The sequence below is a fragment of the Salvelinus alpinus genome, chromosome 32 (genome assembly GCF_045679555.1).
Source record: "Salvelinus alpinus chromosome 32, SLU_Salpinus.1, whole genome shotgun sequence".
Taxonomy (NCBI): domain Eukaryota; kingdom Metazoa; phylum Chordata; class Actinopteri; order Salmoniformes; family Salmonidae; genus Salvelinus; species Salvelinus alpinus.
In genome coordinates this window covers 14068559-14095822 of record NC_092117.1, presented here as the reverse complement: position 1 = coordinate 14095822, position 27264 = coordinate 14068559, and the positions used below count along the sequence as shown (strand labels likewise).

Below are 27264 nucleotides of genomic sequence, written 5' to 3'. Positions count from 1 at the left end.
CATTGTAAAGCGCAATTTCTCCCCTTTTTCCAGCAAAATCAATGACGAGACCTTCATACTGCTCGTCTGCATGATTGAAGAAGGCAATGAGCTCTGTCGGGTTTAAAAAAAAAAAAAAATGGCGGTTGGGGAACGAAACCTACTGCGTGATAGGGAAAAGGATAGGGAAAGCTGGGGTGAAACTGCTTTTTTCACCCGATCTGCCAACTTATCGCCTCTAAAATGTTAATAAACACTATAAAGAGTTTATATAATGTGTCATTATTTGAAGGTTTGTGTTGAATTTTAATCTGTTTTTTAGGGCGGCGCTTTATTTATCTTCAGAAGTAAACAGTGGCTATTGAGAGTCATGATGGCTTGCAGTGATGCATTCAGTTGTACAATTGACTAGGTATCCCCCCTTACCCTGTCCCTTTCTTGTTTTTAATGTGCGAGAGAAGCGCTACACCTGGTGGAGAGAGGCTGTACGACACAGAATGAGTTGCATTATGCATGCTGTACGTCACGTCATGACATGTCACAATTTAACGTACAGCGTTGTTTGAATGCCGTGGTTGCGCAAATTTGTACGGAATGGGGTTAGTCAACAGTAAGTGTCTAACAGTACAATACTAATACACAAATAATCCCCCCCCCAAAAAAGAAATTAATATTAGAACTAGCAATGTCAGTCCAGAATATAAATATGCGGTGTGTATAGAACAGTATGGACAATACAGAAGTAGTACAAGTTATGTACAACAGTAGTTAAATAGGATGAGCTATGTTGAGATTACAGTATGTGTATATATTAAGTGAGTAATCAATTAGCTTAGTTTCTCAAAGATCTAATCACATTTGCACAAAATGTTGCAGGAATGCTAATCTTATCTGTTTCTAACTACAGAAATGATTTCAGAACAATAAACATTGTAAACATTATTAAAGTGACCAGTGTTCAATAACTGTATGTACATAGGTTAGCAGTCTCTAAGGTGCAGGGCATTGTACCAGGTGGGGGCCGGCTAATGATGACTGTTACAGCAGTCTAATGGCCTGGAGATAGAAGCTGTTTTTCAGACTCTTGGCCCCTGCTTTGATGCACCTGTACTGTCTCCTCCTGCTAGATTGTAGCAAGGTGAACAAGCTGTGGCTGAGGTCCTTGATGATCATCTTGGCCTTCCTGTTTACCGGGTGTTGTAGATGTCCTGGAGGGCCGGCAGTGTGCCCCCGATGATGCATTGGGCTGACCGCACCACCCTCTGGAGAGTCCTGCGGTTGCGGGTGGTGCAGTTGTCGTACCTGCGATGACCAAATGCTCTCAATAGTCCATCTGTAAAAGTTTGTAAGGGTCTTAGGGGCGAGGTCCTTGATGATCATCTTGGCCTTCCTGTTTACCAGGTGCTGTAGATGTCCTGGAGGGCCGGCAGTGTGCCCCCGATGATGCATTGGGCTGACCGCACCACCCTCTGGAGAGTCCTGCGGTTGCGGGTGGTGCAGTTGTCGTACCTGCGATGACCAAATGCTCTCAATAGTCCATCTGTAAAAGGTTGTAAGGGTCTTAGGGGCCAAGCCAAATTTCTTCAGTCTCCTGAAGGCGCTGTTGCGACTTCTTTACCACGATGTTGATGTGGAGGGACCATTTCAGGTCCTGAGTGATGTGCACGCCGAGGAACTTGAAGCTTTTGACCCTCGACACTGCGTCCCTGTCGATGTGGATAGGGGCGTGCTCTCTCTGCTGACTCCTGTAGTCCACGTTCACCTACTTTGTTTTGTTGAGGGAGAGGTTATTTTCCTGGCACCACTTCGCCAGGGCTTTCACCTCCTCCCTGTAGGCTGTCTCATCGTTGTTGGTAATCAGACCAACTACTGTTGTGTCGTAAGCAAACTTGATGATTGAGTTGGAGATGTGCGTGGCCACTGGGGCTTTCCCCGACAAAAATAAAATACAAATCTTGGTCGACCGAAAGTCGTGTTTTTTAATAATGTGTTTTAATAATATTAAGTATATATGCATTGAGCGTGTCTGATGCTATAAGTTCACTGTTTGATGAAATAAAACACAAATTACTTGAGGGAGTCAGAGATCAAGATAACCAGAAGTGTAAAAAAATATATATATGTTTTTTTAACTTAACCTGTCCCGACCATCCTCCTCCCACTCCTACTAGCTTTCGTAGATTTTGCCATCATTTGCTTGCTGTTTGAGGTGAAGAAAAAAATACTTTGAAGCTCCACAGCTCATTAGTGGTGGTGCATTAAGCCAATCAGAAATACTATCAGATCCCCAAATGGGCACATTTTTATGCCTACATTTGCGTGCAGGCCAGGTATCCTATAGGACCACTTCTATGCGTAACCAGTTGTGCGTCCTTACTCAACGTTGACAGGAGCGCTCCAAACAAAACAGTGACTAAGTTGACAACCCGTAAATAGAATGACATAAACAAACTTGTTTCTCCACTCTGACAATGAGAACGTTAAGACTGGAATAATAATGTATTGATTGCATTAACAGACATTACCAAACATTGTAGATGAGAAATTATAGGAATTAACGGTAAATGTAATACTGGTGATCTATGTAATGGGGAATTGATAGACACTAACAATCAAACACAAACAATTCACACAATGAGGTGATGAAACAATGAATGTGCACAAATTGATGGGAGAGAGCACATTCTGGAGAGAGACGTGTAGCCACACTCCCCTTCTTGGACTGTGCCATCCCCACGGCCTAACAATGGATTAGAACACTGAGATGGGTGCGAAAAAGACGGGTGCGTCGTGAGCCATTAAAAAAATATATATATCTACGTACATAATGCAAATTAATTACTTAAAAATCATACAATGTGATTTTCTGGATTTTTGTTTTAGATTCCGTCTCTCACCGTTGAAGTGTACCTATGATAAAAATTACAGACCTCTACATGCTTTGTAAGTAGGAAAACCTGCAAAATCGGCAGTGTATCAAATACTTGTTCTCCCCACTGTACGTACATACATACATACATACATACATACATACATACATACATACATACATACATACATACATACATACATACAGTACCAGTCAAAAGTTTGGACACATACTCATTCAAGGGGTTTTATTTATTATATTATTATAGAATAATAGTGAAGACATCAAAACTATGAAATAACACATATGGAATCATGTAGTAACCAAAAAAGTGTTAAACAAATCAAAATATTTTTTATATTTTATATATAACTCTAATGAACTTACCCTCTGCAGCAGAGGTAACTGGTTCTTCCTTTTATGTGGCGGTCCTCATGAGAGCCAGTTTCATCATAGCACTTGATGGTTTTTGCAACTGCGCTTGAAGAAACGTTCGCAGTTCTTGAAATGTTCTGGATTGACTGACCTTATTGTCTTTAAAATAATGATTGACTCTTTGCTTTTTTGATCTGGTCTTGCCACAATATGGACATGGTATTTTTCCAAATAGGGCTATCTTCTGTATACTACCCCTACCTTGTCACAACACAACTGATTGGCCCAAACGCATTAAGAAGGAAAGAAATTACACAAATGAACTTTTAACCAGGCACACCTATTAATTGAAATGCATTCCAGGTGACTACCTCAAGAAGCTGGTTGAGAGAATGCCAAGAGTGTGCAAAGCTGTCATCAATGCAAAGGGTGGCTACTTTGAAGAATCTCAAAGTTAAACACTTTTTTTTCTTTCTTACTACATGATTCCATATGTGTTATTTCATAGATTTGATGTCTAAACTATTATTCTACAATGTAGAAAATAGTGAAATAAAGAAAAATCCTGGAACGAGTAGGTGTGTGCAAACTTTTGACTGGTACTGTATGTGTATGTAAACTCAGCAAAAAAAAGAAACGTCCTCTCACTGTCAACTGCGTTTATTTTCAGCAAAATTAACGTGTAGATATTTGTATGAAAATAACAAGATTAAACAACAGAAATGTGACTTACGTAAATTAAAGAATGTGGCCCTGAACAAAGGGGGGTCAAAAGTAACAGTCAGTATCTGGTGTAGCCACCAGCTGCATTAAGTACTGCAGTGCATCTCCTCCTCATGGACTGCACCAGATTTGCCAGTTCTTGCTGTGAGATGTAACCCCACTCTTCCACCAAGGCACCTGCAAGTTCCTGGATATTTCTGGGGGGAATGGCCCTAGCCCTCACCCTCCGATCCAACAGGTCCCAGATGTGCTCAATGGGATTGAGATCCGGGCTCTTCGCTGGCCATGGCTGAACACTGACATTCCTGTCTTGCAGGAAATCACGCACAGAACGAGCAGTATGGCTGGTGGCATTGTGATGCTGGAGGGTCATGTCAGGATGAGCCTGCAGGAAGGGTACTACATGAGGGAGGAGGATGTCTTCCCTGTAACGCATAGCGTTGAGATTGCCTGCAATGACAACAAGCTCAGTCCGATGATGCTGGGACACACTACCCCAGACCATGACGTACCCTCCACCTCCAAATCGATCCCGCTCCAGAGTACAGGCCTCTGTGGAACACTCATTCCTTCGATGATAAACGCAAATCCGACCATCACCCCTGGTGAGACACAACCTCGACTCGTCAGTGAAGAGCACTTTTTGCCAGTCCTGTTTGGTACAGCGACTGGGTTTGTGTTCATAGGCAACGTTGTTGCCGGTGATGTCTGGTGAGGACCTGCCTTACAACAGGCCAACAAGCCCTCAGTCCAGCCTCTCTCAACCTATTGCGGACAGTCTGAACACTGATGGAGGGATTGTGCGTTCCTGGTGTAACTCGAGCAGTTGTTGCCATCCTGTACCTGTCCCGCAGGTGTGATGTTCGGATGTACGTGGTCTGCCACTGCAAGGACGATCAGCTGTCCGTCCTGTCTCCCTGTAGCACTGTCTTAGGCGTCTCACAGTACGGACATTGCAATTTGCCCTGGCCACATCTGCAGTCCTCATGCCTCCTTGCAGCATGCCTAAGGCACGTTCACGCAGATGAGCAGTGACCTGTGGCATCTTTCTTTTGGTATTTTTCAGAGTCAGTAGAAAGGCCTCTCTAGTGTCCTAAGTTTTCATAACTGTGACCTTAATTGTCTACCGTCTGTAAGCTGTTAGTGTCTTAACGACCGTTCCACAGGTGCATGTTGTGTGCATTAATTGTTTATGGTTCTTTGAACAAGCATGGGAAACAGTGTTTTAAACCCTTTACAATGAAGATCTGTGAAGTTATTCAAATTTTTACTAATTATCTTTGAAAGACAGTGTCCTGAAAAAGGGACATTTGTGTGTGTGTGTAATCTACTGCTCAATAAAAATAAACTATTTCGACCAACAGCCTATCGACCTAATAATTGGGGTCAACTCTAGTAGCCACGTAGTCATGGGTGAACAAGGAGTACAGGAGAAGCTGAGTACGCACCCCTGTAGCGTCCCCATGTTGAGGATCAGCGTGGCAGAGTGTTGTTGCCTACCTTCACCACCTGGGGTCGGCCCGTCAGGAAGTCTAGGACCCAGTTGAACAGGGAGGGGTTCAGACTCGGACCCATTCAGAGAGCGAATACCTGTGGCTATCCCGAGGTTCATGGTGGCTCAGTGGCTGGATATAGGAGCAATCTCTGAGTATATTCACTGTCTTCAGCAGACTGAGCTTCTCCTCTAGTGAGTCTGTCTGTACACAGTCAGCAGTAGTGCTGTGCACACCGCCTGTTCAGAGGAGCTCCCCACAGATTGATGTGTCAGAAGCAGGACTAGACTACAGGTGCACACTGGGCATCCCTCAACGCTGTGACCTAGAGAGCTTACTTTTTTTTAATTTATTTGATCTTTTTCTTTCTGTCTTTCTGTGTTTTCGGTCCCTCCCACTGTCCTGTCTTTTCACTAATTATTAAAGTGAGATCCCCTAATTTTTCACTGTAAGACCTGCCATTTTTGTACATCATGTATTGTCAAAGGATCCTCTCATTTTGCCAATTCACCTGGAACAACTTCCCCAGTTCATCTCTGCAGTCTGGCCTTCAGCATCTCACCAGCGCTGGTATGTAGAGATAGAAGGGACACTTCCTGTGCCCATTGGGGTGATCAGAGATGCTCTGACGCAGCTCTCCACTCGCCTCTGTTTGATGTTCCATTTCAGTGTTTGTGTGTCTTTAATCCACACTGTGCCTGGCTCTCCCTGACGGCTGATGAAAGGCTGTCCATAGACTCCTCTTTTTCGTGTGCGCACGCTCTCTCTCTCGCTCTCTCTTCCACCTCACCTGCCCCTGCTCATTCTGCCCTGCGAAGATGAGGCTCATTCAGGCCCATGGGCTGATGGGCTCCAGACAACCCTAAACTCCACCATACCGGTGTGGTATACACAGTGCACTGACTGGCTCCCTTATTGTGTGACAGAGCTATAAAGCTCCTGTCTCGAGGGAAATGTTTGATATACATGGCGAGGATGTAAAAAAAGTACATGATTTCAGGTATTTTAAATTCTTTCATCTTGTAGGTGTAGCCATTCAATTCCCTGATGTATCCTCCTTTCAGTGATAATATACACTGTGGCCAGTTTATTAGGTGTACCCGTCTAATACCGGGTCGGACCGCCTTTTGCCTCCAGAACCTTCTTAATTCTTGAGGTCATGGAAACGTTGCTCAGTTGGTATCAAGGGACTTAACGTGTGCCAGGAAAACATTCCCCACACCATTACACCACCACCGCCATCGTGTGGTTACGCTAAATCCTGACTGCCATCAGCATGACGCAACAGGAACTGGGATTCGTCGGACCAGCCAATGTTTTTCCACTCCTCAATTGTCCAGTGTTGGTGATCGTGTGCCCACTGGAGCTGCTTGTTCTTGTTAGCTGATAGGAGTAGAACCCGGTGTGGTCGTCTGCTGCAATAACCCATCCATGACAAGGTCCGACGAGTTGTGGGTTCAGAAATGCCGTTCTGTCCTGTGCCGTTATTTGCCTGTTTATGGCCTGCCTGTTAGCTTGTACAATTCTTTCCATTCTCTTTCGACCTTTCATCAACGAGCTGTTTTCGCCCACAGGACTGCCGCTGACTGGACTTTTTTAGTTTGTCGCACTATTCACGGTAAACCCTAGAGACACTGTCATTTGTGAAAAGCCCAGGAGGCCGGACGTTTCTGAGGTACTGGGACCAGTGCGCCTGGCACAGACGATCATACCACGCTCAAAGTAGTTTAGGTCACTCGTTTTGCCCATTCTAACGTTCAATCAAACCGTAGCTTTGATGCCTGTCTGCACACTACCAGTCAAAAGTTTTAGAACACCTACTCATTCAAGGGTTTTGTTTATTTTTACTATTTTCTACATTGTAGAATAATAGTGAAGACGACATCAAAACTATGAAATAACACATATGGAATCATGTAGTAACCAAAAAAGTGTTAAACAAATCAAAATATATTTTATATTTGAGATTCTTCAAATAGCCACCCTTTGCCTTGATGACAGCTTTGCAGACTCTTGGCATTCGCTCAATCAGCTGAACCTGGAATGCTTTTCCAACAGTCTTGAAAGAGTTCCCACATATGCTGAGCACGTGTTGGCTGCTTTTCCTTTCCTTTTTCCTTGTTGGCTGCTTTTCCTTCTGCGGTCCGACTCATCCCAAACCATCTCAATTTGGTTGAGTTCGGGGGAGTGTGGAGGCCAGGTCATCTGATGCATCACTCCATCTTGGTAAAATAACCCGTACACAGCCTGGAGGTGTGTTGGGTCATTGTCCTGTTGAAAAACAAATAATAATCCCACTAAGCCCAAACCAGATGGGATGGCGTATTGCTGCAGAATGCTGTGGTAGCCATACTGGTTAAGTGTGCCTTGAATTCTAAATAAATCGCTGACATTGTCACCAGCAAAGCACCCCCACACAGTGACACCTCCACCTCCATGTTTTACGGTGGGAAATACACGTGTACATCCTCCGTTCACCCACATCGTGTCTCACAAAGACACGGCGGCTGGATCTAAAAATCTCAGATTTGGACTCCAGACCAAAGGACAAATTTCCACCAGTCTAATGTCCATTGCTTGTGTGTCTTGGCCCTAGCAAGTCTCTTCTTATTGGTGTCCTTTAGTAGTGGTTTCTTTGCAGCAATTCGACCATGAAGGCCTGATTCACACAGTCTCCTCTGAACAGTTGATGTTGAGATGTATCTGTTACTTGAACTCTGAAGCGTTTATTTGGGCTGCAATTTCTGAGGCTGGTAACTCTATTGAACTAATCCTCTGCAGCAGAGGTACCTGGGTGTTCCTTTCTTGTGGTGGTCCTCATGAGAGCCAGTTTCATCATAGCGCTTGATGGTTTTTGCAACTTCATCAATAAGTGCATCGATGACGTCGTCCCCACAGTGATCGTACATACCCCAATCAGAAGCCATGGATTACAGGCAGCATTCGCACTAAGATACAGGCTAGAGCTGCCGCTTTCAAGGTGCGGGACTCTAACCCGGAAGCTTATAAGAAATCCCGCTATGCCCTCCGAAGAACCATCAGACAGGCAAAGCATCAATACAGGACTAAGATTGAGTCATACTACACCGGCTCTGACGCTCGTCGGATGTGGCAGGGCTTGCAAACCATTACAAACTACAAAGGGAAACACAGCTGAGAGCTGCCCAGGTGCCCAGGCTCACATCAACACCATCATCCCAGAAACCCTAGACCCGCTCCAATTTGCATACCGCCCCAACAGATGATATCATCTTTATTGCACTCCACACTGCCCTTTCCCACCTGGACAAAAGGAACACCTATGTGAGAATGCTTTTCATTGACTACAGCTTAGCGTTCAACTCCATAGTGCCCTCTAAGCTCATCAATAAGCTAAGGACCCTGGGACTAAACACCTTCCTTTGCAACTGGATCCTGGACTTCCTGCCAGGCCGCCCCCAGGTGGTAAGGGTAGGTAACAACACATCCGCTACGCTGATCCTCAACACAAGGGCCCCTCATGGGTGCGTGCTCAGCCCCCTCCTGTACTCCCTGTTCACTCATGACTGCATGGCCAGGAACGACTCCAACACCGTCATTAAATACCATCACCACAGTGGTAGGCCTGATCACCGACAACAACGAGACAGCCTATAGGGGGGAGGTCAGAGACCTGGCCGTGTGGTGCCAGGACAACAACCTCTCCCTCAATGTGATCAAGACAAAGGAGATGATTGTGGACTACAGGAAACAGAGGGCCGAGCACGCCCCTATTCTCATCGATGGGGCTCCAGTAGAGCAGGTTGAGAGCTTCAATTTCCTAGATGTCCACATCACCAACAAACTAACATGGTCTAAGCACACCAAGACAGTAGTGAAGCGGGCACAACATAACCTATTCCCCCTCCGGAGACTGAAAAGATTTGGCATGTGTCCTCAGATCCTCAAAAGGTTCTACAGCTGCACCATCGAGAGCATCCTGACTGGTTGCATCACTGCCTGGTATGGCAACTGCTCGGCCTCCGACCGCAAGGTCCTACAGAGGGTAGTGCGTACGGCCCAGTACATCACTGGGGCCAAGCTTCCTGCCATCCAGGGCCTCTATATCAGTCAGAGGAAGGCCCTTAAAATTGTCAAAGACTCCAGCCACCCTAGTCATACTGTTTTCTCTGCTAACGCACGTCAGGCGGTACCGGAGCGCCAAGTCTAGGTTCAGAAGGCTTCTAAACAGCTTCTACCCCCAAGCCCTAAGACTCCTGAGCATCTAGTCAATTGGTTACCCAGACTATTTGCATTGCCCCCCCCCCCCCCCCCCCTCTCCACACCACCGCCACTCTGTTGTCATCTATGCATAGTCACTTAAATAACTCTACCTACATGTACATACTTCCTCAACTAACCGGTGCCCCCGCACATTGACTCTGTACCGGCACCCCCCTGTATATGTTATTTTTTTTACTGCTGCTCTTTAATACCTTGTTACTTTTATTCTCATCCGTATTTTTTTTTTTTACTGCACTGTTAGGGGCTCGTAAGTAAGCATTTCACTGTAAGGTCTACACCTGTTGTTTTCGGCACATGTGACTAATCAAATTTGATTTGATTTGAAGAAACTTTCAAAGTTCTTGAAATGTTCCGGGTTTACTGACCTTCATGTCTTAAAGTATTGATGGACTGTCGTTTCCTTATTTGACGTATTCTTGCCATAATATGAATTTTTACCAAATAGTGCTATCTTCTATCACAAATGAACTTTTAAGAAGGCACACATGTTAATTGAAATGCATTCCAGGTGACAACCTCAAGAAGCTGGTTGAGAGAATGCGAAAAGTGTGCAAAGCTGTCATCAAGGCAAAGGGTGGCTACTTTGAAGAATCTAAACCATCAAATATATTTTGATTTGTTTAACTTTTTTTTTTTTCTACATGATTCTACATTGTGTTATTTCATAGTTTTGATGTCTTCACTATTATTCTACAATGTATAAAATAGTAAAAATAAAGAACCCTTGAATGAGTAACTTTTGACTGGTTACTTTTAGCATGCCACGGCCATTTGTCTCACTCTCTGTAGGAGCGAACCATTTTTGTGAACGTGGTCGTGTACCAAAAAAACTGACCACTGAGTGTAGGTAACCTTTCAGTGGACAAAATGCCTTTTGACACATACTAATGGTTAGGAAATGCATGTGGAAAACATATTGACATGATTCAATGCTCTCAAAAGCTGGTAAAATACTTTGTTTCTCAACCCAGTGGGGTTGATGATCTAGCCATTTTGGAGACTGCTGTCACCTCAATCTATTTACATAGCAAACAAATTGGCTGCCACAGTGTGTGACAGTTATCAACCCCTTCCTCCTACTGTAGGTGTGGCCAATTTTATTTTTTTAAATGGCCCACTCTAATCCTCTTTACAGCTGTGTGTCTGCAAGGTGGTAACATATTAAAGAAACGGGCACCAGATCTCGTCGGCTGGTTGTTATCATTACATTTACAATCAATTCACATCGGAAGGGGGCTTGCAGCAGTGAAGGCGGAATTGACGGGTGATAGTGTGCATGACAAACCTTGCCCCAACCGCATTACTGACTTCCTGTCAATTGTGCTCAGAATGCCTTTATCTGATGTCTTGGACAGCGTTGCTCATTAGAGCGCAAATGACCTTACGTTATTTGCTGCTGTATGTCAGAATTGTCCCAGGATGTTTTATTAGTTCTGGTATAATGATATTTGTTGTTGGAATTGGCTTTGGTTTACGGCTCTATTTTAACAAACCTTACGCAATAGTAAATCTAAGTGTAGGCGGTTGCACTATAGGTTCATGGGTGTCAGAAATCACAATTGTTGGCGCACTTGTTGGCGTTGGCGCGAAAGGGCTGGGTTTTGATGAATTAACAAGCTGTGATTGTGTCGAGGCTTGGCCCCTCACTGGCCAATCAGAACGTGCTCCATGGCGAAATATGTGGTTGCTTCAGGTTGTGTATTTATGGTATTTTATGTATTGCCTTGGAATCAACTTCAATTCCAATGTTAGTCTAAAATAGTTTCTTAAATAACTTACAGAAATGAAATAACAAAAGGTAGACCTATCCCATCTTTGCTAAATAGGTTAACTTGATCCAATTTTCAGTAATTGCATGGCTTCAATGGCATTCACACTGATATAGGGGCTAGGCCCAATCTAAATTGCATTTTGGCATGGACATGCCAAGCATTGTCAATAAGCAAGATTCAATTAATTATTGATGAGGCCTAAAAAGAAAATGTATAATCAAAACGAAACAACTTGTTTTAAATAGTCTGTCACACTTCAAGGCACCATCATTTTCCCTGTGGGCATGTAATATTCAATCAACGCAGACTATGGAGGGTTTGACGCACATCCAAAACGAGACCTGCATAGCTAAAATAATGTGGTCCTGCCTACAATGCATAGATGAAAAGGGAACGTCAGCTCAGTTTTACTCCTCTCAAACTTGATATTTTAATAAAGCTTTGGTGATTTAAGATTTGTTTCCAAGTGGTCACAGAAGCCAAACCCTTTATCGACAGTCTTGACTACTTTGCAATTGCATTGGGCAGGCAAAAAATGCCTTCATTGAGAGGAGGGGAGGCTATGCTTGGTTTTTAATCAAATAAAACTAAAACAACAGGGGTACCGCTAAAACCAGCTTTTGGTTGGTTTCAAATATCCCTGTCGGCACTGCCTGAAATTATCACTTTGGATAATGGCGGCTGAGGGTTTGGCTGCCGTTTTACGTGCTCCTAACCAACTGTGCTATTTTGTTAGTTTTTTTAGCATAGTTTGTAACTTATTTTTTACATGAAGTTGCTGCTACCTTCGCTGTTGCAACACAGCATTCCTAACCTAGCCCACAATGTCTGCTGTGTAGCTCGAGCAGTCAGCAAGTCGAGAAGTCATTTGAAAGAGTAAAAAAAATTCAGCGAGACAACTCAAAGGCGAACTCCATTAAAGCCAAGATAATGGAATTCATTGCCCTTGACAATCAACCGTTCTGTCGTGGGTGATGTTGGCTTTCGCCGACTGGTTGAGGACCGGTACACACTACCAATTGTGCAATTTTTCAGATGTTGCCCTACCGGAGTTACACAGTAATGGCGTCACTGCTATTCGCTTGGGTGCTCAGAGCGTTGGGCCAGTAACCGAAAGTTTTCTAGATCGAATCCCCAAGCTGACAAAGTAAAAATCTGTCATTCTGCACCTGAACAAGGCAGTTAACCCACTTTTCCTAGGCAGTCGTTGTAAATAAGAAATTGTTCTTAACTGACATGCCTAGTTAAATAAAAAAATAAAAGTAAAATAGCTTCCCGACATACATACTATGGAAAGCCGTTTAGGTCTTTGTGTGTCAAAAAAGATGCAGTAGCACTGTCAAAGCTGTACAAGAAAGTCTGCAAACAAATACCGGCACGAACGATGTGTTTACAATACCGCGTTGGTAATAAAGCATAATTTGTTCGACCGCAACTTCTGGGGGTAGCTAGCTTTAGCTTGGTACCTAGCTAGCACCAATACAACCAGCCTGAAAACAATGACCAGTAGAAACTGCAGTCATTTTCATTATGCTTAGCAATGATTTAGGAATCCTAAAGTAAGTATTAGCTAGGTTGCCACTTGTTGTTCGCCTATAGAATTAAACTTCAGTATATGAAAATTCATAGCTAGCCAGCTACTTAACCCTGTTGCCCAAAGCGAATGTTATAAGCAGCCAGCTAGCTTCTTCTGGCTAGTGAGGCTCGACCGGACCAGGTTATGTGTTGGGAAGCTAGGCACAATAAGGATTAGGAACAATAGTGGATTTTGAGGTTTGCTTTCAAACTAAAAGTATGTCATTGATAGTGATGCAAATGAATACAAAGAGTAGAATTATGCCATACTTTTATATTGAAGACTAACCGCAAAGTCCACTATTGTGGCTAATCCTTATTGTGGCTAGCTTCACATTGATGGGTCTGACAACCATTAATCAAATAAGAACTGTCATATAAATTAGGGTTATTTTCGATGACGACACCTAGCTATATAGTTAGCTAGCTAATGATAGCTACTGAAACAGATTGTTGTTTTGCTGTTTTTGGGGAAGAACAATATTTGCATCCTTGAGCTAGCTAGCTTTTTTTATGACCAGCGCTGTAGGTGCCCGAGACAACTTTACCAGCATCATAGCATACGTATCGAGGAATTGTTGTGACATATGAAATACGAGTGATAGTGTAATCAATGAACGCGTAAAATTATGTGACGTGCAGTCATTTTCAGGTCCTGATTAGTCAACAAGCTTATTTGACACGTCAAATAGCACTATTTGACGTGTATCTTTTTTGACATGCAGAGACCCAAACGGCGTTCCATAGAAATCCTGGTTGAGAATGAAACGACTGAACAAATGAACAACCAAACAGCACAGCAAGTAAGTGAAAGAAATAGGTTTTGATTATGTTTTACTGGTAATGGGAACATACGTAAATGCCAACAAAACAACTTTTTAGTGTATGTTTGTGTGTGTAACCTTTATTTAACTAGGCAAGTCAGTTGAGAACAAATTCTTATTTACAATGACTGCCTACCCCGACCAAACCCGGACGACGCTGGGCCAATTGTGCTCTACACTATGGGACTCCCAATCACGGCCGGATGTGATACAGCCTGGATTCGAACCAGGGACTGTAGTGAAGCCTCTTGCACAGATGTAGTGCCTTAGACCGGTGCATCCAGGTGTGTGTGTGTTAACTATTTAACTGTACTAGAATGCTTTAAAAGGCCGCAAAAATTGTAAATATCGGTTATCGGTATATTTTTTTTGGGCAAGGAAAATATTGGATATAGGTGTCGGCCAAAAATGTAATATCGGTGCATCACTCCCGAAAATAGCTTCTGGACATCAGAAGAGCAATTACTCACTTCGAACCGGAAGAAGATTTTTTATTTAATGAGTCCAACTCGAAGGATATACTGCTTCCCAGAGAGCAGGCCCAAATCCCTGTCATTAGTGTGAAGAAAAGATGGAGATACATGGAGAAGGTCGGGGTGCCTTGTGAGAATTCGTAGCTGTCTATTTAACACCACAAACCAATGCGGGCACTAAGAATGCACTCAACGAGCTGTATAAGTCCATAAGCAAACAAGAAAATACTTATCCAGAAGCGGCGCTCTTAGTGGCCGGGGACTTTAATGCAGGCAAACTTAAATCCTTTTTTACCTCATTTCTACCAGCATTGTCACATGTGCAACCAGAGGGGGGAGAAAAACTCTCGGCCAGCTTTACTCCATACACAGTGATGCATACAAAGCTCTCCCTCACCTTCCATTTGGCAAATCTGACCGTAATTCTATCCTCCTGATTCCTGCTTACAAGCAAAACTAAAGCAGCAAGTACCAGAAACTTGCTCAATAAGGAAGTAATCAGATGATGCTACGCTACAGGACTGTTTTGCTAGCACAGACTGGAATATGTTCCAGGATTCATCCAATGGCATTGAGGAGTATACCACCTCAGTCACCGGCTTCATCAATAAGTGCATCGATGACGTCATCCCCATAGTGACTGTATGTACATATCCCAACCAGAAGCCATGGATTACAGGCAACATCCGAACCGAGCTAAAGGATAGAGCTGCCGCTTTCAAGGGGCAGGGCACTAATCCGGAAGTTTATAAGAAATCCCGTTATGCACTCAGACAAACTATCAAACTGGCAAAGTGTCAATACAGGACTAAGATTGAATCCTACTACATCGGCTCTGATGCTCGTCGGATGTGGCAGGGCTTGCAAACTATTACGGACTACAAATGGAAACCTAGCCGCGAGCTGCCCAGTGACACGAGGCAAGCAACACGGAAGCATGCATGAGAGCACCAGCTATTCCGGACAACTGTGTGATCACGCACTCCGTAGCCGATGTGAGCAAGCCCTTTTAACTTCTTGACGCACGGATCCCTTTAGCGGGATCATTTTCGTAAACAACCGCTGAATTGCAGAGCGCCAAATTAAAAAATAATATTTATAATCATGAAATCACAAGGGAAATATACCAAAACACAGCTTAGCTTGTTGTTAATCCACCTATCGTGTCAGATTGAAAGTATGCTTTACAGCGAAAGCAATCCAAGCATTTGTGAGTTTATCAATCACTAGACAAAACAGTAAGAACAGCTAGCCGCAAATTAGCTTGGTCACGAAAGTCAGAAAAGCAATAAAATGAATCGCTTACCTTTTGATCTTCGGATGTTTGCACTCACGAGACTCCCAGTTACACAATAAATGTTATTTTTGTTCGATAAAGATTATTTTTATAACCAAAAACCTCCATTTGGTTTGCGCGTTATGTTCAGAAAACCACATGCTCGTGCCGGTCCTGAAGGGCAGACAAATTCCAAAAAGTATCCGTAATGTTCGTAGAAACATGTCAAATGTTTTTTTATAATCAATCCTCAGGTTGTTTTAAACATACATAATCGATAATATTTCAACCGGACGGTAAACTATTCAATACTACAGAGAAAGAGAATGTCGAGCTACAACTCTCGGGCGCATGAACTAATCAAAGGACATCTGACGCGTTATGATAAATCTCGCAAATTTTTCAAAATAAAAGCTTGAAACTATGTCTAAAGCCTGGTCACAGCCTGAGGAAGCCATTGGAAAAGGAATCTGGTTGATACCCCTTTAAATGGAGGATGGGCAAGCAATGGAACAGGGATTTTTCCAAATAAAAACACGTCCGGGTTGGATTTCCTCAGGTTTTCGCCTGCAAAATCAGTTCTGTTATACTCACAGACAATATTTTGACAGTTTTGGAAACTTTAGAGGTTTCTATCCTAATCTGTCAATTATATGCATATTCTAGCATCTGGGCCTGAGAAATAGTCCGTTTACCTTAGTAATAGTGCCCCCTAGCTGAAAGAGGTTAAACAGGTCAACATTCACAAGGTCGCAGGGCCAGATGGAGTATCAGGACATGTTCTCAGAGCAAGTGTCTTTACTGATATTTTCAACCTCTCCCTGACTGTCTGTAATACCTACATGTTTCAAGCAGACCACCATAGACCCTGTGCCCAAGAATGTGAAGGTAACCTGCCTACATGACTACTGCCCCGTAGCACTCACGTCGATAGCCATGAAGTGCTTTGAAAGGCTGGTCATTGCTCACATCAACACCATCATCCCGGAAACCCTAGACCCACACCAATTCTCATACCGCCTGAAACAGGTCCACAGATGAAGCAATTTCAATCGTGCTCAGCACTGCCCTTTCCCACCTGTACAAAAGGAACACCTATGTGAGAATGCTATTCATTGACTACAGCTCAGCGTTCAACACCATAGTGCCCACAAAGCTCATCACTAAGCTAAGGACCCTGGGACTAAGCACCTCCTTCTGCAACTGGACTTTCTGACGGGCCGCCCTCAGGTGGTAAGGGTAGGTAACATCAAATACGCCACGCTGATCCTCAACACAACAGCCCCTCGGGGTGCGTGCTTAGTTCCCTCCTGTACTCCCTGTTCACCCACGACTTTGTGGCCAAGCATGAATCTAACACTAACATTAAGTTTGTTTTGACGACACAACAGTGGTATGCCTGATCACCGACAACGATGAAACAGCCTATAGGGAGGAGGTCAGAGACCTGGCAGTGTGGTGCCAGGACAACAACCTCTCCCTCAATGTGATCAAGACAAAGGAGCTGTTTGTGGACTACAGGAAAAGGAGGGCCTAACAGGCCCCCATTAATATTGAAAGGGCTGTAGTGGAGCAGGTCGAGCGTTTCAAATGCCTAGGTGTCCACATCACCAACAAACTATCATGGTCCAAACACACCAAGACAGTCGTGAAGAGGGCACAACAATACCTTTTCCCCCTCAGGAGTCTAAAAAGATTTGGCATGGGTGCACCATCGAGAGCATCTTGACCGGTTGCATCACCGCCTAGTATGGCAACTGCTCAGCATCTGACCGTAAGGCGCTACAGAGGGTAGTGCATACAGCCCAGTACATCACTGGGGCTAATCTTCCTGCCATCCAGGACCTATATGCTAGGCGGTGTCAGAGGAAGGCCCAAGAAATGATCAGACTCCATCCACCCTTATCAAAGAATATTCTCTCTGCTACCTCACGGCAAGTGGTACTTGAGCACCAAGTCTAGGTACAAAAGGCTCTTTAACAGCTTCTACCCCCAAGCCATAAGACTCCTGAACAATTAATCAATTGACCACCCAGTCTATTATCTATGCATAGTCACTTTACCCCTACCTACATTTACAAATGACCTCGACTAACCTGTACCTCCGCACATTGACTCGGCACCGGTACCCCCTGTCTATATCCTCGTTATTGTTTTGTTTTATTTTTTGCTTTAGTTTAATTAGTAAATATTTTCTTAACTCTATTTCTTGAACTGCATTGTTTAAGGGCTTTTCACGGTAAGGTCTACCTGTTGTATTCAGCGCATGTGACAAATACGATTTGATTTGATTGTTTGACACTAGTGACGCCTTAACGCCAGCCGAAAATAAAGCCCTTAGGTTCAAAGCAGATGAATCTTAGGCTATACAGTAGATCACACAGGTTGGCAAACTGCTCAGATGAACTGAAGGAGACCTTTAGTTTTATGATCGGCTTATATTCCATCTGACAATGTCCATGTTTTGTCTTCTGTTTAACTTTATTCAGTTTGAAATAAATTGATGGTAATTGTAATTTCTTAGAATTTATTCTGCTGCAGTTCGTATTTCCTCTGTTCAAAACTCTGATAGTACACATGAAGTGTAGTACAAGTACAGCCCTAAAACAGAAGGCTAATGAAATGGCAAATGGAGAGACTGGTGCTGGAGGAGGTGCTGTGGACTGGTTGGCAGGAGATGTTCTAAAACACTGTGGTTAGCCAGACTAATACTGTGGCTGGACCAAACTAATACACTGTGTTGCTGTTTACCTGCGGGCTCCAATCAGCTCCAAAAGCAAGCTGAGGAAATGCAAGGGGTTAATCAGGTAAGTCAGCCCTGAGAAGTTCCAGAGAGCTGAGTGGCACCTGGCGATCCTAGCTGCACGTTGGAGCTCAAAGGACAAAGAAGAAAGAATTAAATACCAACGTGATAAGGAAAATAAAAAAAGTGCGTCATGCCATCCCTCTCTCTCTTTGCTGTTTGAAAGGAAATTGCTGATATGAGAGGTGGTGGTTTTATTTCCATTTTGGAAAACTGTTCAAGCATGATGCTGATGAGAGATAATTCTTTGGGCGTGAAGGACAATGGACATGCTATAAACGGACCTGAGTGGACTACGTGTGGGTGAAGAACCTACAAGGGAGGCTGTATATGCAAGTGCAAATTAGGAAGGGGAGTTGGACGAGCACCTTTTTTTGTGTTCGCTTCCGTCTCCATAACAACTCCTTTGTCCCCTTGCTTTTGAAGCCGGCCTGCTATCATAAGCCACAGTAGCAACATGAAAATTCAAAGAACCTCTTGATGACAAACACAAGCATAAATTTGACCGGAAGCTTTGTCGAGCTTTGTCAAAGATTAGAAAAAGGAAATAAAATAATTGTTTGCACTTTATATAGGTTCTTTCCACCTACTGTAGGTGCTCAAAGTGCTTAACATAGTAAGGGTAGAAACTCAATTCTTCCACCACCAATGTGTAGCAGCTACTTGGGTGATGCACGGCAACCATTTTGTGCCAGAACACTTACCACACATCTGCTGTCATGGTGGAGTGTGGTATATGCCAATCAGAGGGATGATTAGGTGGCTATCATTGAAAGGGGCCAGGTTGGGAAATTGGTCTGGACACCCGGGTTAACACCCCTACTCTTACGATAAGTGCAAAGGGAATTTTTATGACCACAAAGAGTCAGGACATCCGTTAACGTCTCATCTGAAAGACAGCACCCTACGCAGGTCAATGTCCCCTTCACTTCCCTCCAGTCTAAGGAGATTGGGATCTCCTTAGAACAGAGGCAAGCGTGCTGAAACCTATTACCTTGTGGATCACTTGGTGGATTTTCAGATTGTGCTTCTCATCTGTAACTGTCACTTTATGCTCTCATTTCATATGTTGCTTACCCTCAGCTATTTTTTCTTTGAAGGTGTTGGAATCAGCTAAACCTTGAACATTGCGATATTATATAAATGATAGATCAGAAGCATAGAATATAAGGAGTGAGATCTGTAGAAAGACAGAGTGGCTGTGGAATGTACTGGGTGGAAGGGAGGAGATCAAAGGATTGCTGTTGGGGAAGCAGATGGACATCTGTGGATTAGGCGAAGGAGGGGTTGAGGTCAGCAGGTCAGGTCAGATCCTCTGAATAGAGTAATAAGGGTTTACTAACCTTTTCCTGTGGAACTATAAGATGTATGGATGTGAGTACGAGGAGTGTCTTAAGTGGGATATATATACCTGTGATGGTGAAATGTTTGGCTGTCTGAATACAGCTGTGATGACCCTTTGGGAAGAATAAACTTGGTTAAGCTTCTCTAGTGTCCGTGAGTTATTTACTCTGGAAAAATAAGAACTTAACAAAGGTAATTATTCCTGAATAGGTTGCATCACTAAAAAAAAAAAACTTTTTTAACCTTTGAATCATTGATATCAGGACCATTCATGCTTTCCTACTTTAATTTCAGTGTTTACCGATATTACAACATTGATTGGTTCAATGAATTCTGATGTTGAAATTGTAAGTGGGCTGGTGGAGATGGGGTAATACTGATTTTGAGTTTTATTGAGTTTTCACAAAAGAGAAAAGGGCAACCATGACAGGCAACAATAATTATGTCGATTACGTGTTTGCTTTCTCCTTCAATTAAAAGTCCAGCTTGCATTGCTTCGTATCCCAAACAGATTATTTATGAAACATCCATTATAATACACAATAATCTATTAAACAGGCAGCCATAACCAGCCATATAAAAACAATCACACACTCTCAATCTCTCACACATTCTATTCTATATAGCAAAAAAACAGCCCAATCCAGCCACACCATATGGAGACCTTTCAAATGGTTGGCGTCAACATGTTTTATTTACTGGTTATTCATTTATGAGCCCTCAAATTTGCAACTGTGATTTCCAAGTGTTTTTCTAAAGGAGCTAATCAACTTGAACAGTGCTCATGTGGACCCCATAGCCAGTGGCCATCCAAGGCTCCTCCGATGGTGCCACTAATTGGACATGGCAGCGAATTGCTGCCTGCCTGCCTCGCAGGGACTTGTACCCTATAACCATACACAAATCGATCTGACATGTGGTATTAGATTAGATTACTGGGCAGCCTAGTGACCGGGAAAAGGATTTGTTTGCCCCAACCAGCATCCGGCAGATGCTCTGCTCACGTGCAACCCCTTGGACCACCCGAGCGGCGCATCGATGAAGCTGGTTTAGCTACGGCTGTGGCACTACTTGGCCTATACACAGTATTATAAGGAAAATTGGAGGCAGTAGGAAAAGAAGGGGCTGGTATCGTTAACATGTTTTGCCTTTTGTCAGAATAGTGAGATCACTGCAAGCATTTGTTTTGGATATTTTGCCTAACCTTTTTCCTCCTAATGTCATGATATTGCTGTGTTATAGTTTAGCATCTAACATGGTGTCTGTCTACACATGGACCTCCATTTAAGGAGTAGGGAGTGCTGCAATTGAACATCTATGTTGCTGCTTATCTAACATTGCTCTGTCATTGAGTTGCACATGATTTTGTTAGGCTACATAATAACAAAGAATACACAGACACATAGTATCTACAAACTATTGAATACATTTCTCAGTACTGGCCAAGTCAAGAAAATGTCTGACTGTATTCTTACTCAAGCGTAGGATGGGGCTACAGATTATTGTGTATTTAAAGCAGTGATAACTGCTTAATAGTCATAATAACCTTTCATTTGTTCTCCAAGGCAGCACAGATATGAGAGGTTTGTTGAAATAGACAGTAAATTGTGCTATTTACATCTGGGCCATTCACTGTTGCTACACTGCCTGTTTGTTTTCTCTTCAGTGAGAAGGAACCAAGAGCTGTCTGTTCTCTTAGTCAATGTTAACTAGATTACTCCGTCGCTTCAGCTCAGGTTTGAGATAAATCTCCCACATAAAATAATAAAACAATGTAATTTGAGGGTAAAAGGCCACAAAAAAATTACTTTAAAAAGAAATGTTCCGTAGAAAGGAGTTTTTTTTGTGTGTTTTTTTTGCCACCCATTGTTTTTCATTAGTTGAATTTCAGGTCTGTTTTTGTTCAACACCATTATTTATATCCGCAGTCTATTCAATTTCTTACAGTGGAGGCTCTTCAGAGGAGGAAGGGGAGGACCATCCTCAGTGAAATTCATAAAAATAAAAAGTGAAACATAAAAAAAGTTATCCTTTTTATAATAATTTAACTATACTAAATATTCATGTCAACAAATAATTGATTAAAACACACTGTAGCACCATGGTGTTGCCGGAGGACAGCTAGTTTCCGTCCTCTGAGTACAATGACTTCAATACAAAACCTATTAGGCTCATGGTTCTCACCCCCTTCCAAATGCTTAATTATGACTTTCGGAGGACGTCCTCAAACCTATCAGAGCTCTTGCAGCATGAACTGATATGTTGTCCACCCAATCAAAGTATCAGAATGAATCTAGTACTTCAAGCATAAGCTACAGCTAGTTAGCACTGCAGTGTATAAAATGTGGTGAGTAGTTGACTAAGAGAAAGACAATAGTTGAACTGGTTTGAACAAATTCGTTTCTTAAATTATGGAGAAGCAAGAGACAGTTATATTTTGTATTTTGTTCACTTAGCTAGCGAATGCAGCTAGCTCGTTTAGCCTACTCAAACACCCGGCTCAAACAGAGCAGGATGCTATGTTAGCTAGCTGACTATGGTTATCCAACACTGGAACTCTTCCAAGTTGAGGTAAGCTTTTGGTTTTATTAATTTATTGTCACTGGGGCCTGCCGGTTTAACTGCTAAACTGATTGCTGACTATACTGCACTGCATGATTGTAGCAGGTTTACTAACGCGTTACTACTAGTAGCTATGTTGACTATGACATTAGCTAACATGGTGACAACAATGTGGCTGCCTGTAGCGGTTAGTGGTTATGATGTGAAGGTTTGGCTTGGAAAGTAGTTTTGCCTGGTCAGACTGCTGATGTGTTGTGCACTGAAGTCCACAAGCGAAGGGAAAAGGTGAGAGGAGGAGAGCGCGTCGTTGCGAGAAGGAATTATACAACGGCCAGCCAAAATGATCATGCTGTTTGTAAGTGGCTGCTATCAATGTGAACTGTGTTTGCATGTGATCAGGGGTGTATTCATTCAGCCAATTCTGTTGTAAAACGTTTCTTAAATGGAAGCAAATGGCGAAACAGGGAATAACATAACTGAATTTGTAGTAGCCTAACTCTATCTATGTTACATTGAGCTGGTTGAATGTAATATAAATGACCGTCATCAAATATGTTGTAATAGAAATAAGGCCATTATCATATTTTTTTTATCGTCCTCTCATCTTAAACGTCACTGACCACCACTGATTTCTTAATAATCAGAAACTTGTTTACTGACACACAAATTATTTTTATGAATACTTGGATACTAACATCAAGCTGAAAATATATTTTAAGAGGTTATGCTGGTTTCTCTTATGTTAGTTGAATGAAGCATCAGTGAACATTAGTCCGTAACACTGAAGGAGAGCTGTGGGACCGGGACCTCACATTCTTCAAATGAAAGGTTCACCCATTTTGATTGTTGTATTGTTTTTGTGCATCTCTGTGCGATGTTCTATCAATTCCCAGGGTCATTTCATGTGTTCATGTGTATCTGAGCTATTGGTGTTCAAGTAGGCAGAAATCTGTCCGGTAAAGTCTCTCTCACTACACTGGAAGTTAATAAGAATTTGACTTTTAGATCGCAAAAACATCTATCATACATGTCAGATTATTCCTACCTCAAAAAATGTATTATTTAACAGAGGGTCCACCACATTTCTCCTATTTGTCTGCCTCTTCAATCCAGGGTGCATTGCATTGTGCCATTGCGAATCCACTCTGTGGCACATCGATCTGTAGGTTGAAAATGGTGAGATTGTGGACTACTAAATTGATAGTGCGGTTTGTTTAGGTGATTTTTACCACTAACTAGCTACTTCACATGCTGATATTAACTTTGGTATTATTGTGTATAGCTACGTTTCCAGCCGACCCATGGAGCATTGCATTGTGGGTTTTGTAGTCGACTTGAGCTGCAACAGATTTCCACAATGATTTTCACATGTTGATACATACCCACCTTATAACGACAAAATGAAACATTTGTTCACACAACATTGTTCTCACATATTAGTGTTATTTAACACTAAGTTATAGGATTTAGTGGTTTTGGGTGGATTTTTCCTTTTAATGAGCACCTGGGAGAGAGCAGTGGTCTTATTACTAAATTCATTAGGGGTTCTCTATCTTGTCCGCCATGTGTGAGTGTTGTGCACATATCACGTGGGAGGGGAGAGGGCACTATTTGCACTTCACAAAAACTCTGCTCTCGTATGCAAATGATCCAGGGGGTGGAGGAGGAGGCATATTGGACAGCGGCATCGCTCGAGCAACAGGTGTATACACAAGGATACTGTGTTTATCAGCACAATGGCTTCAATGACTGTCCCTCAACACCTACACACACGCTCTGCAGTAAACCATCCATGTACCTCAACCGTTGATGTCACTTGGCATATTTGCTCAAATCTTGGCATCTGCTACATGGGTAATTTGTTTCTCACCGATTGTAGTTTCAGATTGCCTGTCATTACAATTGCAGTGCACAATTTCACGTATTCAAACATTTTGTTCAACGGCAATTGGTTCGCTTAGCAGAGCATACAATTGTGTTTGTGGGTGCATTGTGGTTTTTAGTGTGATGCGTCCTGTAGTGTACATGGGACCCTGTGAACAGTAACTGAACAAATGATGCAGTATGAGTTGTATTAGTCATAAATGGTGTTGACTCACCAAACTTACTACCTTTACAGAAAAATATATGATCACCACTCCGTATAGCTTAGTGCAGGGTGAACATTTTTCAGAATGAATACTTGAAGTACTGTAACTTAGAGATACAAGCATAGATGTATTCTACCATGTATTTTGCTGCTGCCCCTCGACTTTGTCATCTAACTGCAAAGCTGTCACTGCATTTACATGTCACTCAAGGCAAAATGGTAACATCTTGTACTCCCAGCTCGAGGGGACAGTTATGCTGATGAGTGAATTTTCTTAGGGAGGTGTGTGGCCTCTTCAGCTAATGACAGATAGGCCATCTGTGGGCCAGGCCTTCTGATCTATAGGGACTGTGTACAGCAGCGGTGTAAATTGATGTGGAGCGGGCACTGCACGCCACGGCCCTGGCGAGAGGCAGCAGCCGTTTACCTGCTTCCTGGCGTTATTGGCCTGGCTAAATCTTATGCAGCTCCCACCGTCTCCTCTGTAATTGCCCTTTAGTCGGCGTTCATCCTTGCAAGTCACCCATAATTGCCGCTCAATGACGCCTCTCTGTGAGCGTTTTAGGATGATGTAGCCCTCTCTGTACTTTTGGGGAAAACGGTTGCATTGACACAGGATGTCTCTCAGGGTGTTGCTGTAGAACAGTCATAAGAGAGAGTATTCACTCTGCTTTCTTCTTTTGTTTAGTCTTACTAGTTACTCTGTAGTTCTAGTGAGCGCCTTCAAGAGGTGACAGGCCTATCAGATGTGTAGGAAATCTGTTTAAGGCATACAGATGAGCATCAAGCCTAACCCTCCTGCTTGATACCGTGAAACACTCACTACTGGTGCAGTTCCATGAAAACCATTTTTGTTTTAATGCTTTTTAGGTTTGTGTCTGACTGAATGGCTAATGCAGAGATCAGTATTTCTTCAGGATGGATGCTGAAACGCATGAGGGTCCAGCTGATGGTTTTCACTCAATTGAATTTGCTTAGTGACTATAGCAGCGTATAGCAGGCCATTCGATCTGATGTTCAATTGTCTTTTGTCTGTCGCAGCCTTGTGTGTGATTTGCGATTGACATGCATCATAACCAGCGACTGAAGTGGAGTGCAATGCTTTCAGAGGCAGACATCCTCAGATGAAAGCCTCAGGTTTAGATCACACAGCGTTTCCTCTCCTGGCACAAAGAAGATATTAGCCTCAGTAATAGCGGCAGCACCCTTGATATTCACTCCTGCCCAACTACTTGTTGAGTTTGAATTGCTTTATTTATTTGTCTGTAAGTGGTTTCAGACCCTCTTCTGAATCTCACTGGCCTCTTCCATTAGAAAGGGGGAAAAACGTGTTTTCTTTGGCAAGATTGTCCCCCATAGTTTAACTTACCTACATACAATATATGTATTGTTTCCTGCTCAATTATGACAAGACCATGCTGTCAACTCTGATGGAAGACTTTTGACACATATGAAAAATTGGCTTTGTGTGAGAGAGTATATGCCAGCAGCCAAATGGCTAATATCAGAACCCAGAATCAAATATTGCTTGTGCGGGCCAGCTATTCACGAGACACTACCAAATGGCTACTCAAAGATACACAGTGTTCTTCATCATTGCACAATGTAGCCTAACATGGCAATAGCTTGACGATTTAAAGGCTCTTGTGCACATTTTGTCTTTACAGCTGCTGTACATCGTTGGGTGAACTTAAAGTGTTTTATTTGCTTTGCAGCCCTCATCATTTCCCCACTAACACCTGTTGGCTTTTAAATGTAATTAGGGCATTCTAGGAAAGGGGTGCAATGTGGCCAGATCCGGTTAAGCCTCGAGGCAGGGACCTGCATTAAATTAATTAGGAAAGTTTCAAATGAAAAGGCAGGTTCCTTGGTCTACAGGATTTAGAGACAGGTAATAGGACTGACTGAACAACTGCTGTCCACACCATATTCCTGTCAGTTGCCACCAGTGTGACAAGGCCTACAGGCTATTTCTATGGTTCACACACTATTTGTTGTTTTTCTGTAGTACTGGAAGTCTTTTTAAACCAAGTGTGAACATAGTCAAGATAATCAGCAATACTGTATGATTACACAATAATTTGATTTCCAAATGTTTGTGCAACAGTAAAATATTTTTTGTCGTAAGAATATCTTTTTTTTATTTTTTTTGATACCTGAAACATTTTTAATGGAAGTGGAGACCATTATGAGCTGTTCTTGCCTACCGTGTCACATTGTGATAGACCCACATGTAGCTTAGGTTCTGGACTGATCTCTTTATCTCCAAATTTCACCTGAAGGTTCTTTGAAATCATCCGTCAGCTTCAAATGAATCAACTACCCTCGGCTTGTCAGCTCGTATAGATCATCTGCTTCTTCATCCCCGCCCCTAACTCGATCAGTGCCCTCCTCGAGAATTAGAACAAATGACAGCTGGGAAATTACAGTCGTTTGTCTCCGTCTCTCTGGGTTCTCTGAGTCCCCTCTGTCTCCCAGACCACTTCCCCTCCTACCTATCCCATCTTCTTCCTCTCCTCCCTCAACCATCAATCTCTCATCACATTTGACCTCACATTCAAGATCTGACAGACATCAACTTCCTCCACAATTCTATAGTTGTGTTGGTGTGTATGGCATTTTGATAGTTGGAATCGTCCCATGATGACATGGTATTATGAGAATCTGCATAGAAGAGGGGGGGACTCTACATTAGAAGCACTGCACTATAGCAGCACGTTGTCATGTTGCATTGGCCCAGGGAGATACAAAGCAGGATGCCCCGACATCACAACAGGTGCATGGTGGGATACGTGACTTGTGCTCAATGTGCTGTGACAGTGATTGAGGCATCTGGTAAACTCC

The 27264-nt window shown here is 42.9% G+C and overlaps 1 protein-coding gene across 3 annotated transcripts in view; it reads left to right on the top strand.

The window, feature by feature from the left end:
• LOC139562588 (PDZ domain-containing protein 8-like) overlaps nt 1-27264 on the top strand; it is a 77939-nt gene that overhangs the window by 44896 nt on the left and 5779 nt on the right. For 2 of the 3 annotated variants that reach the window (XR_011672410.1, XM_071380386.1), the window contains exon 4: nt 13775-13852. The exons of the other annotated variant lie outside the window; for it this stretch is intronic. Coding sequence is in view for 1 of the 2 variants with exons in the window: in XM_071380386.1 (XP_071236487.1) it covers nt 13775-13852 (78 nt within the window). In the remaining variant the exon portion in view is untranslated. The remainder of the gene's footprint in view (nt 1-13774; nt 13853-27264) is intronic. 3 annotated transcript variants of the gene reach the window in all.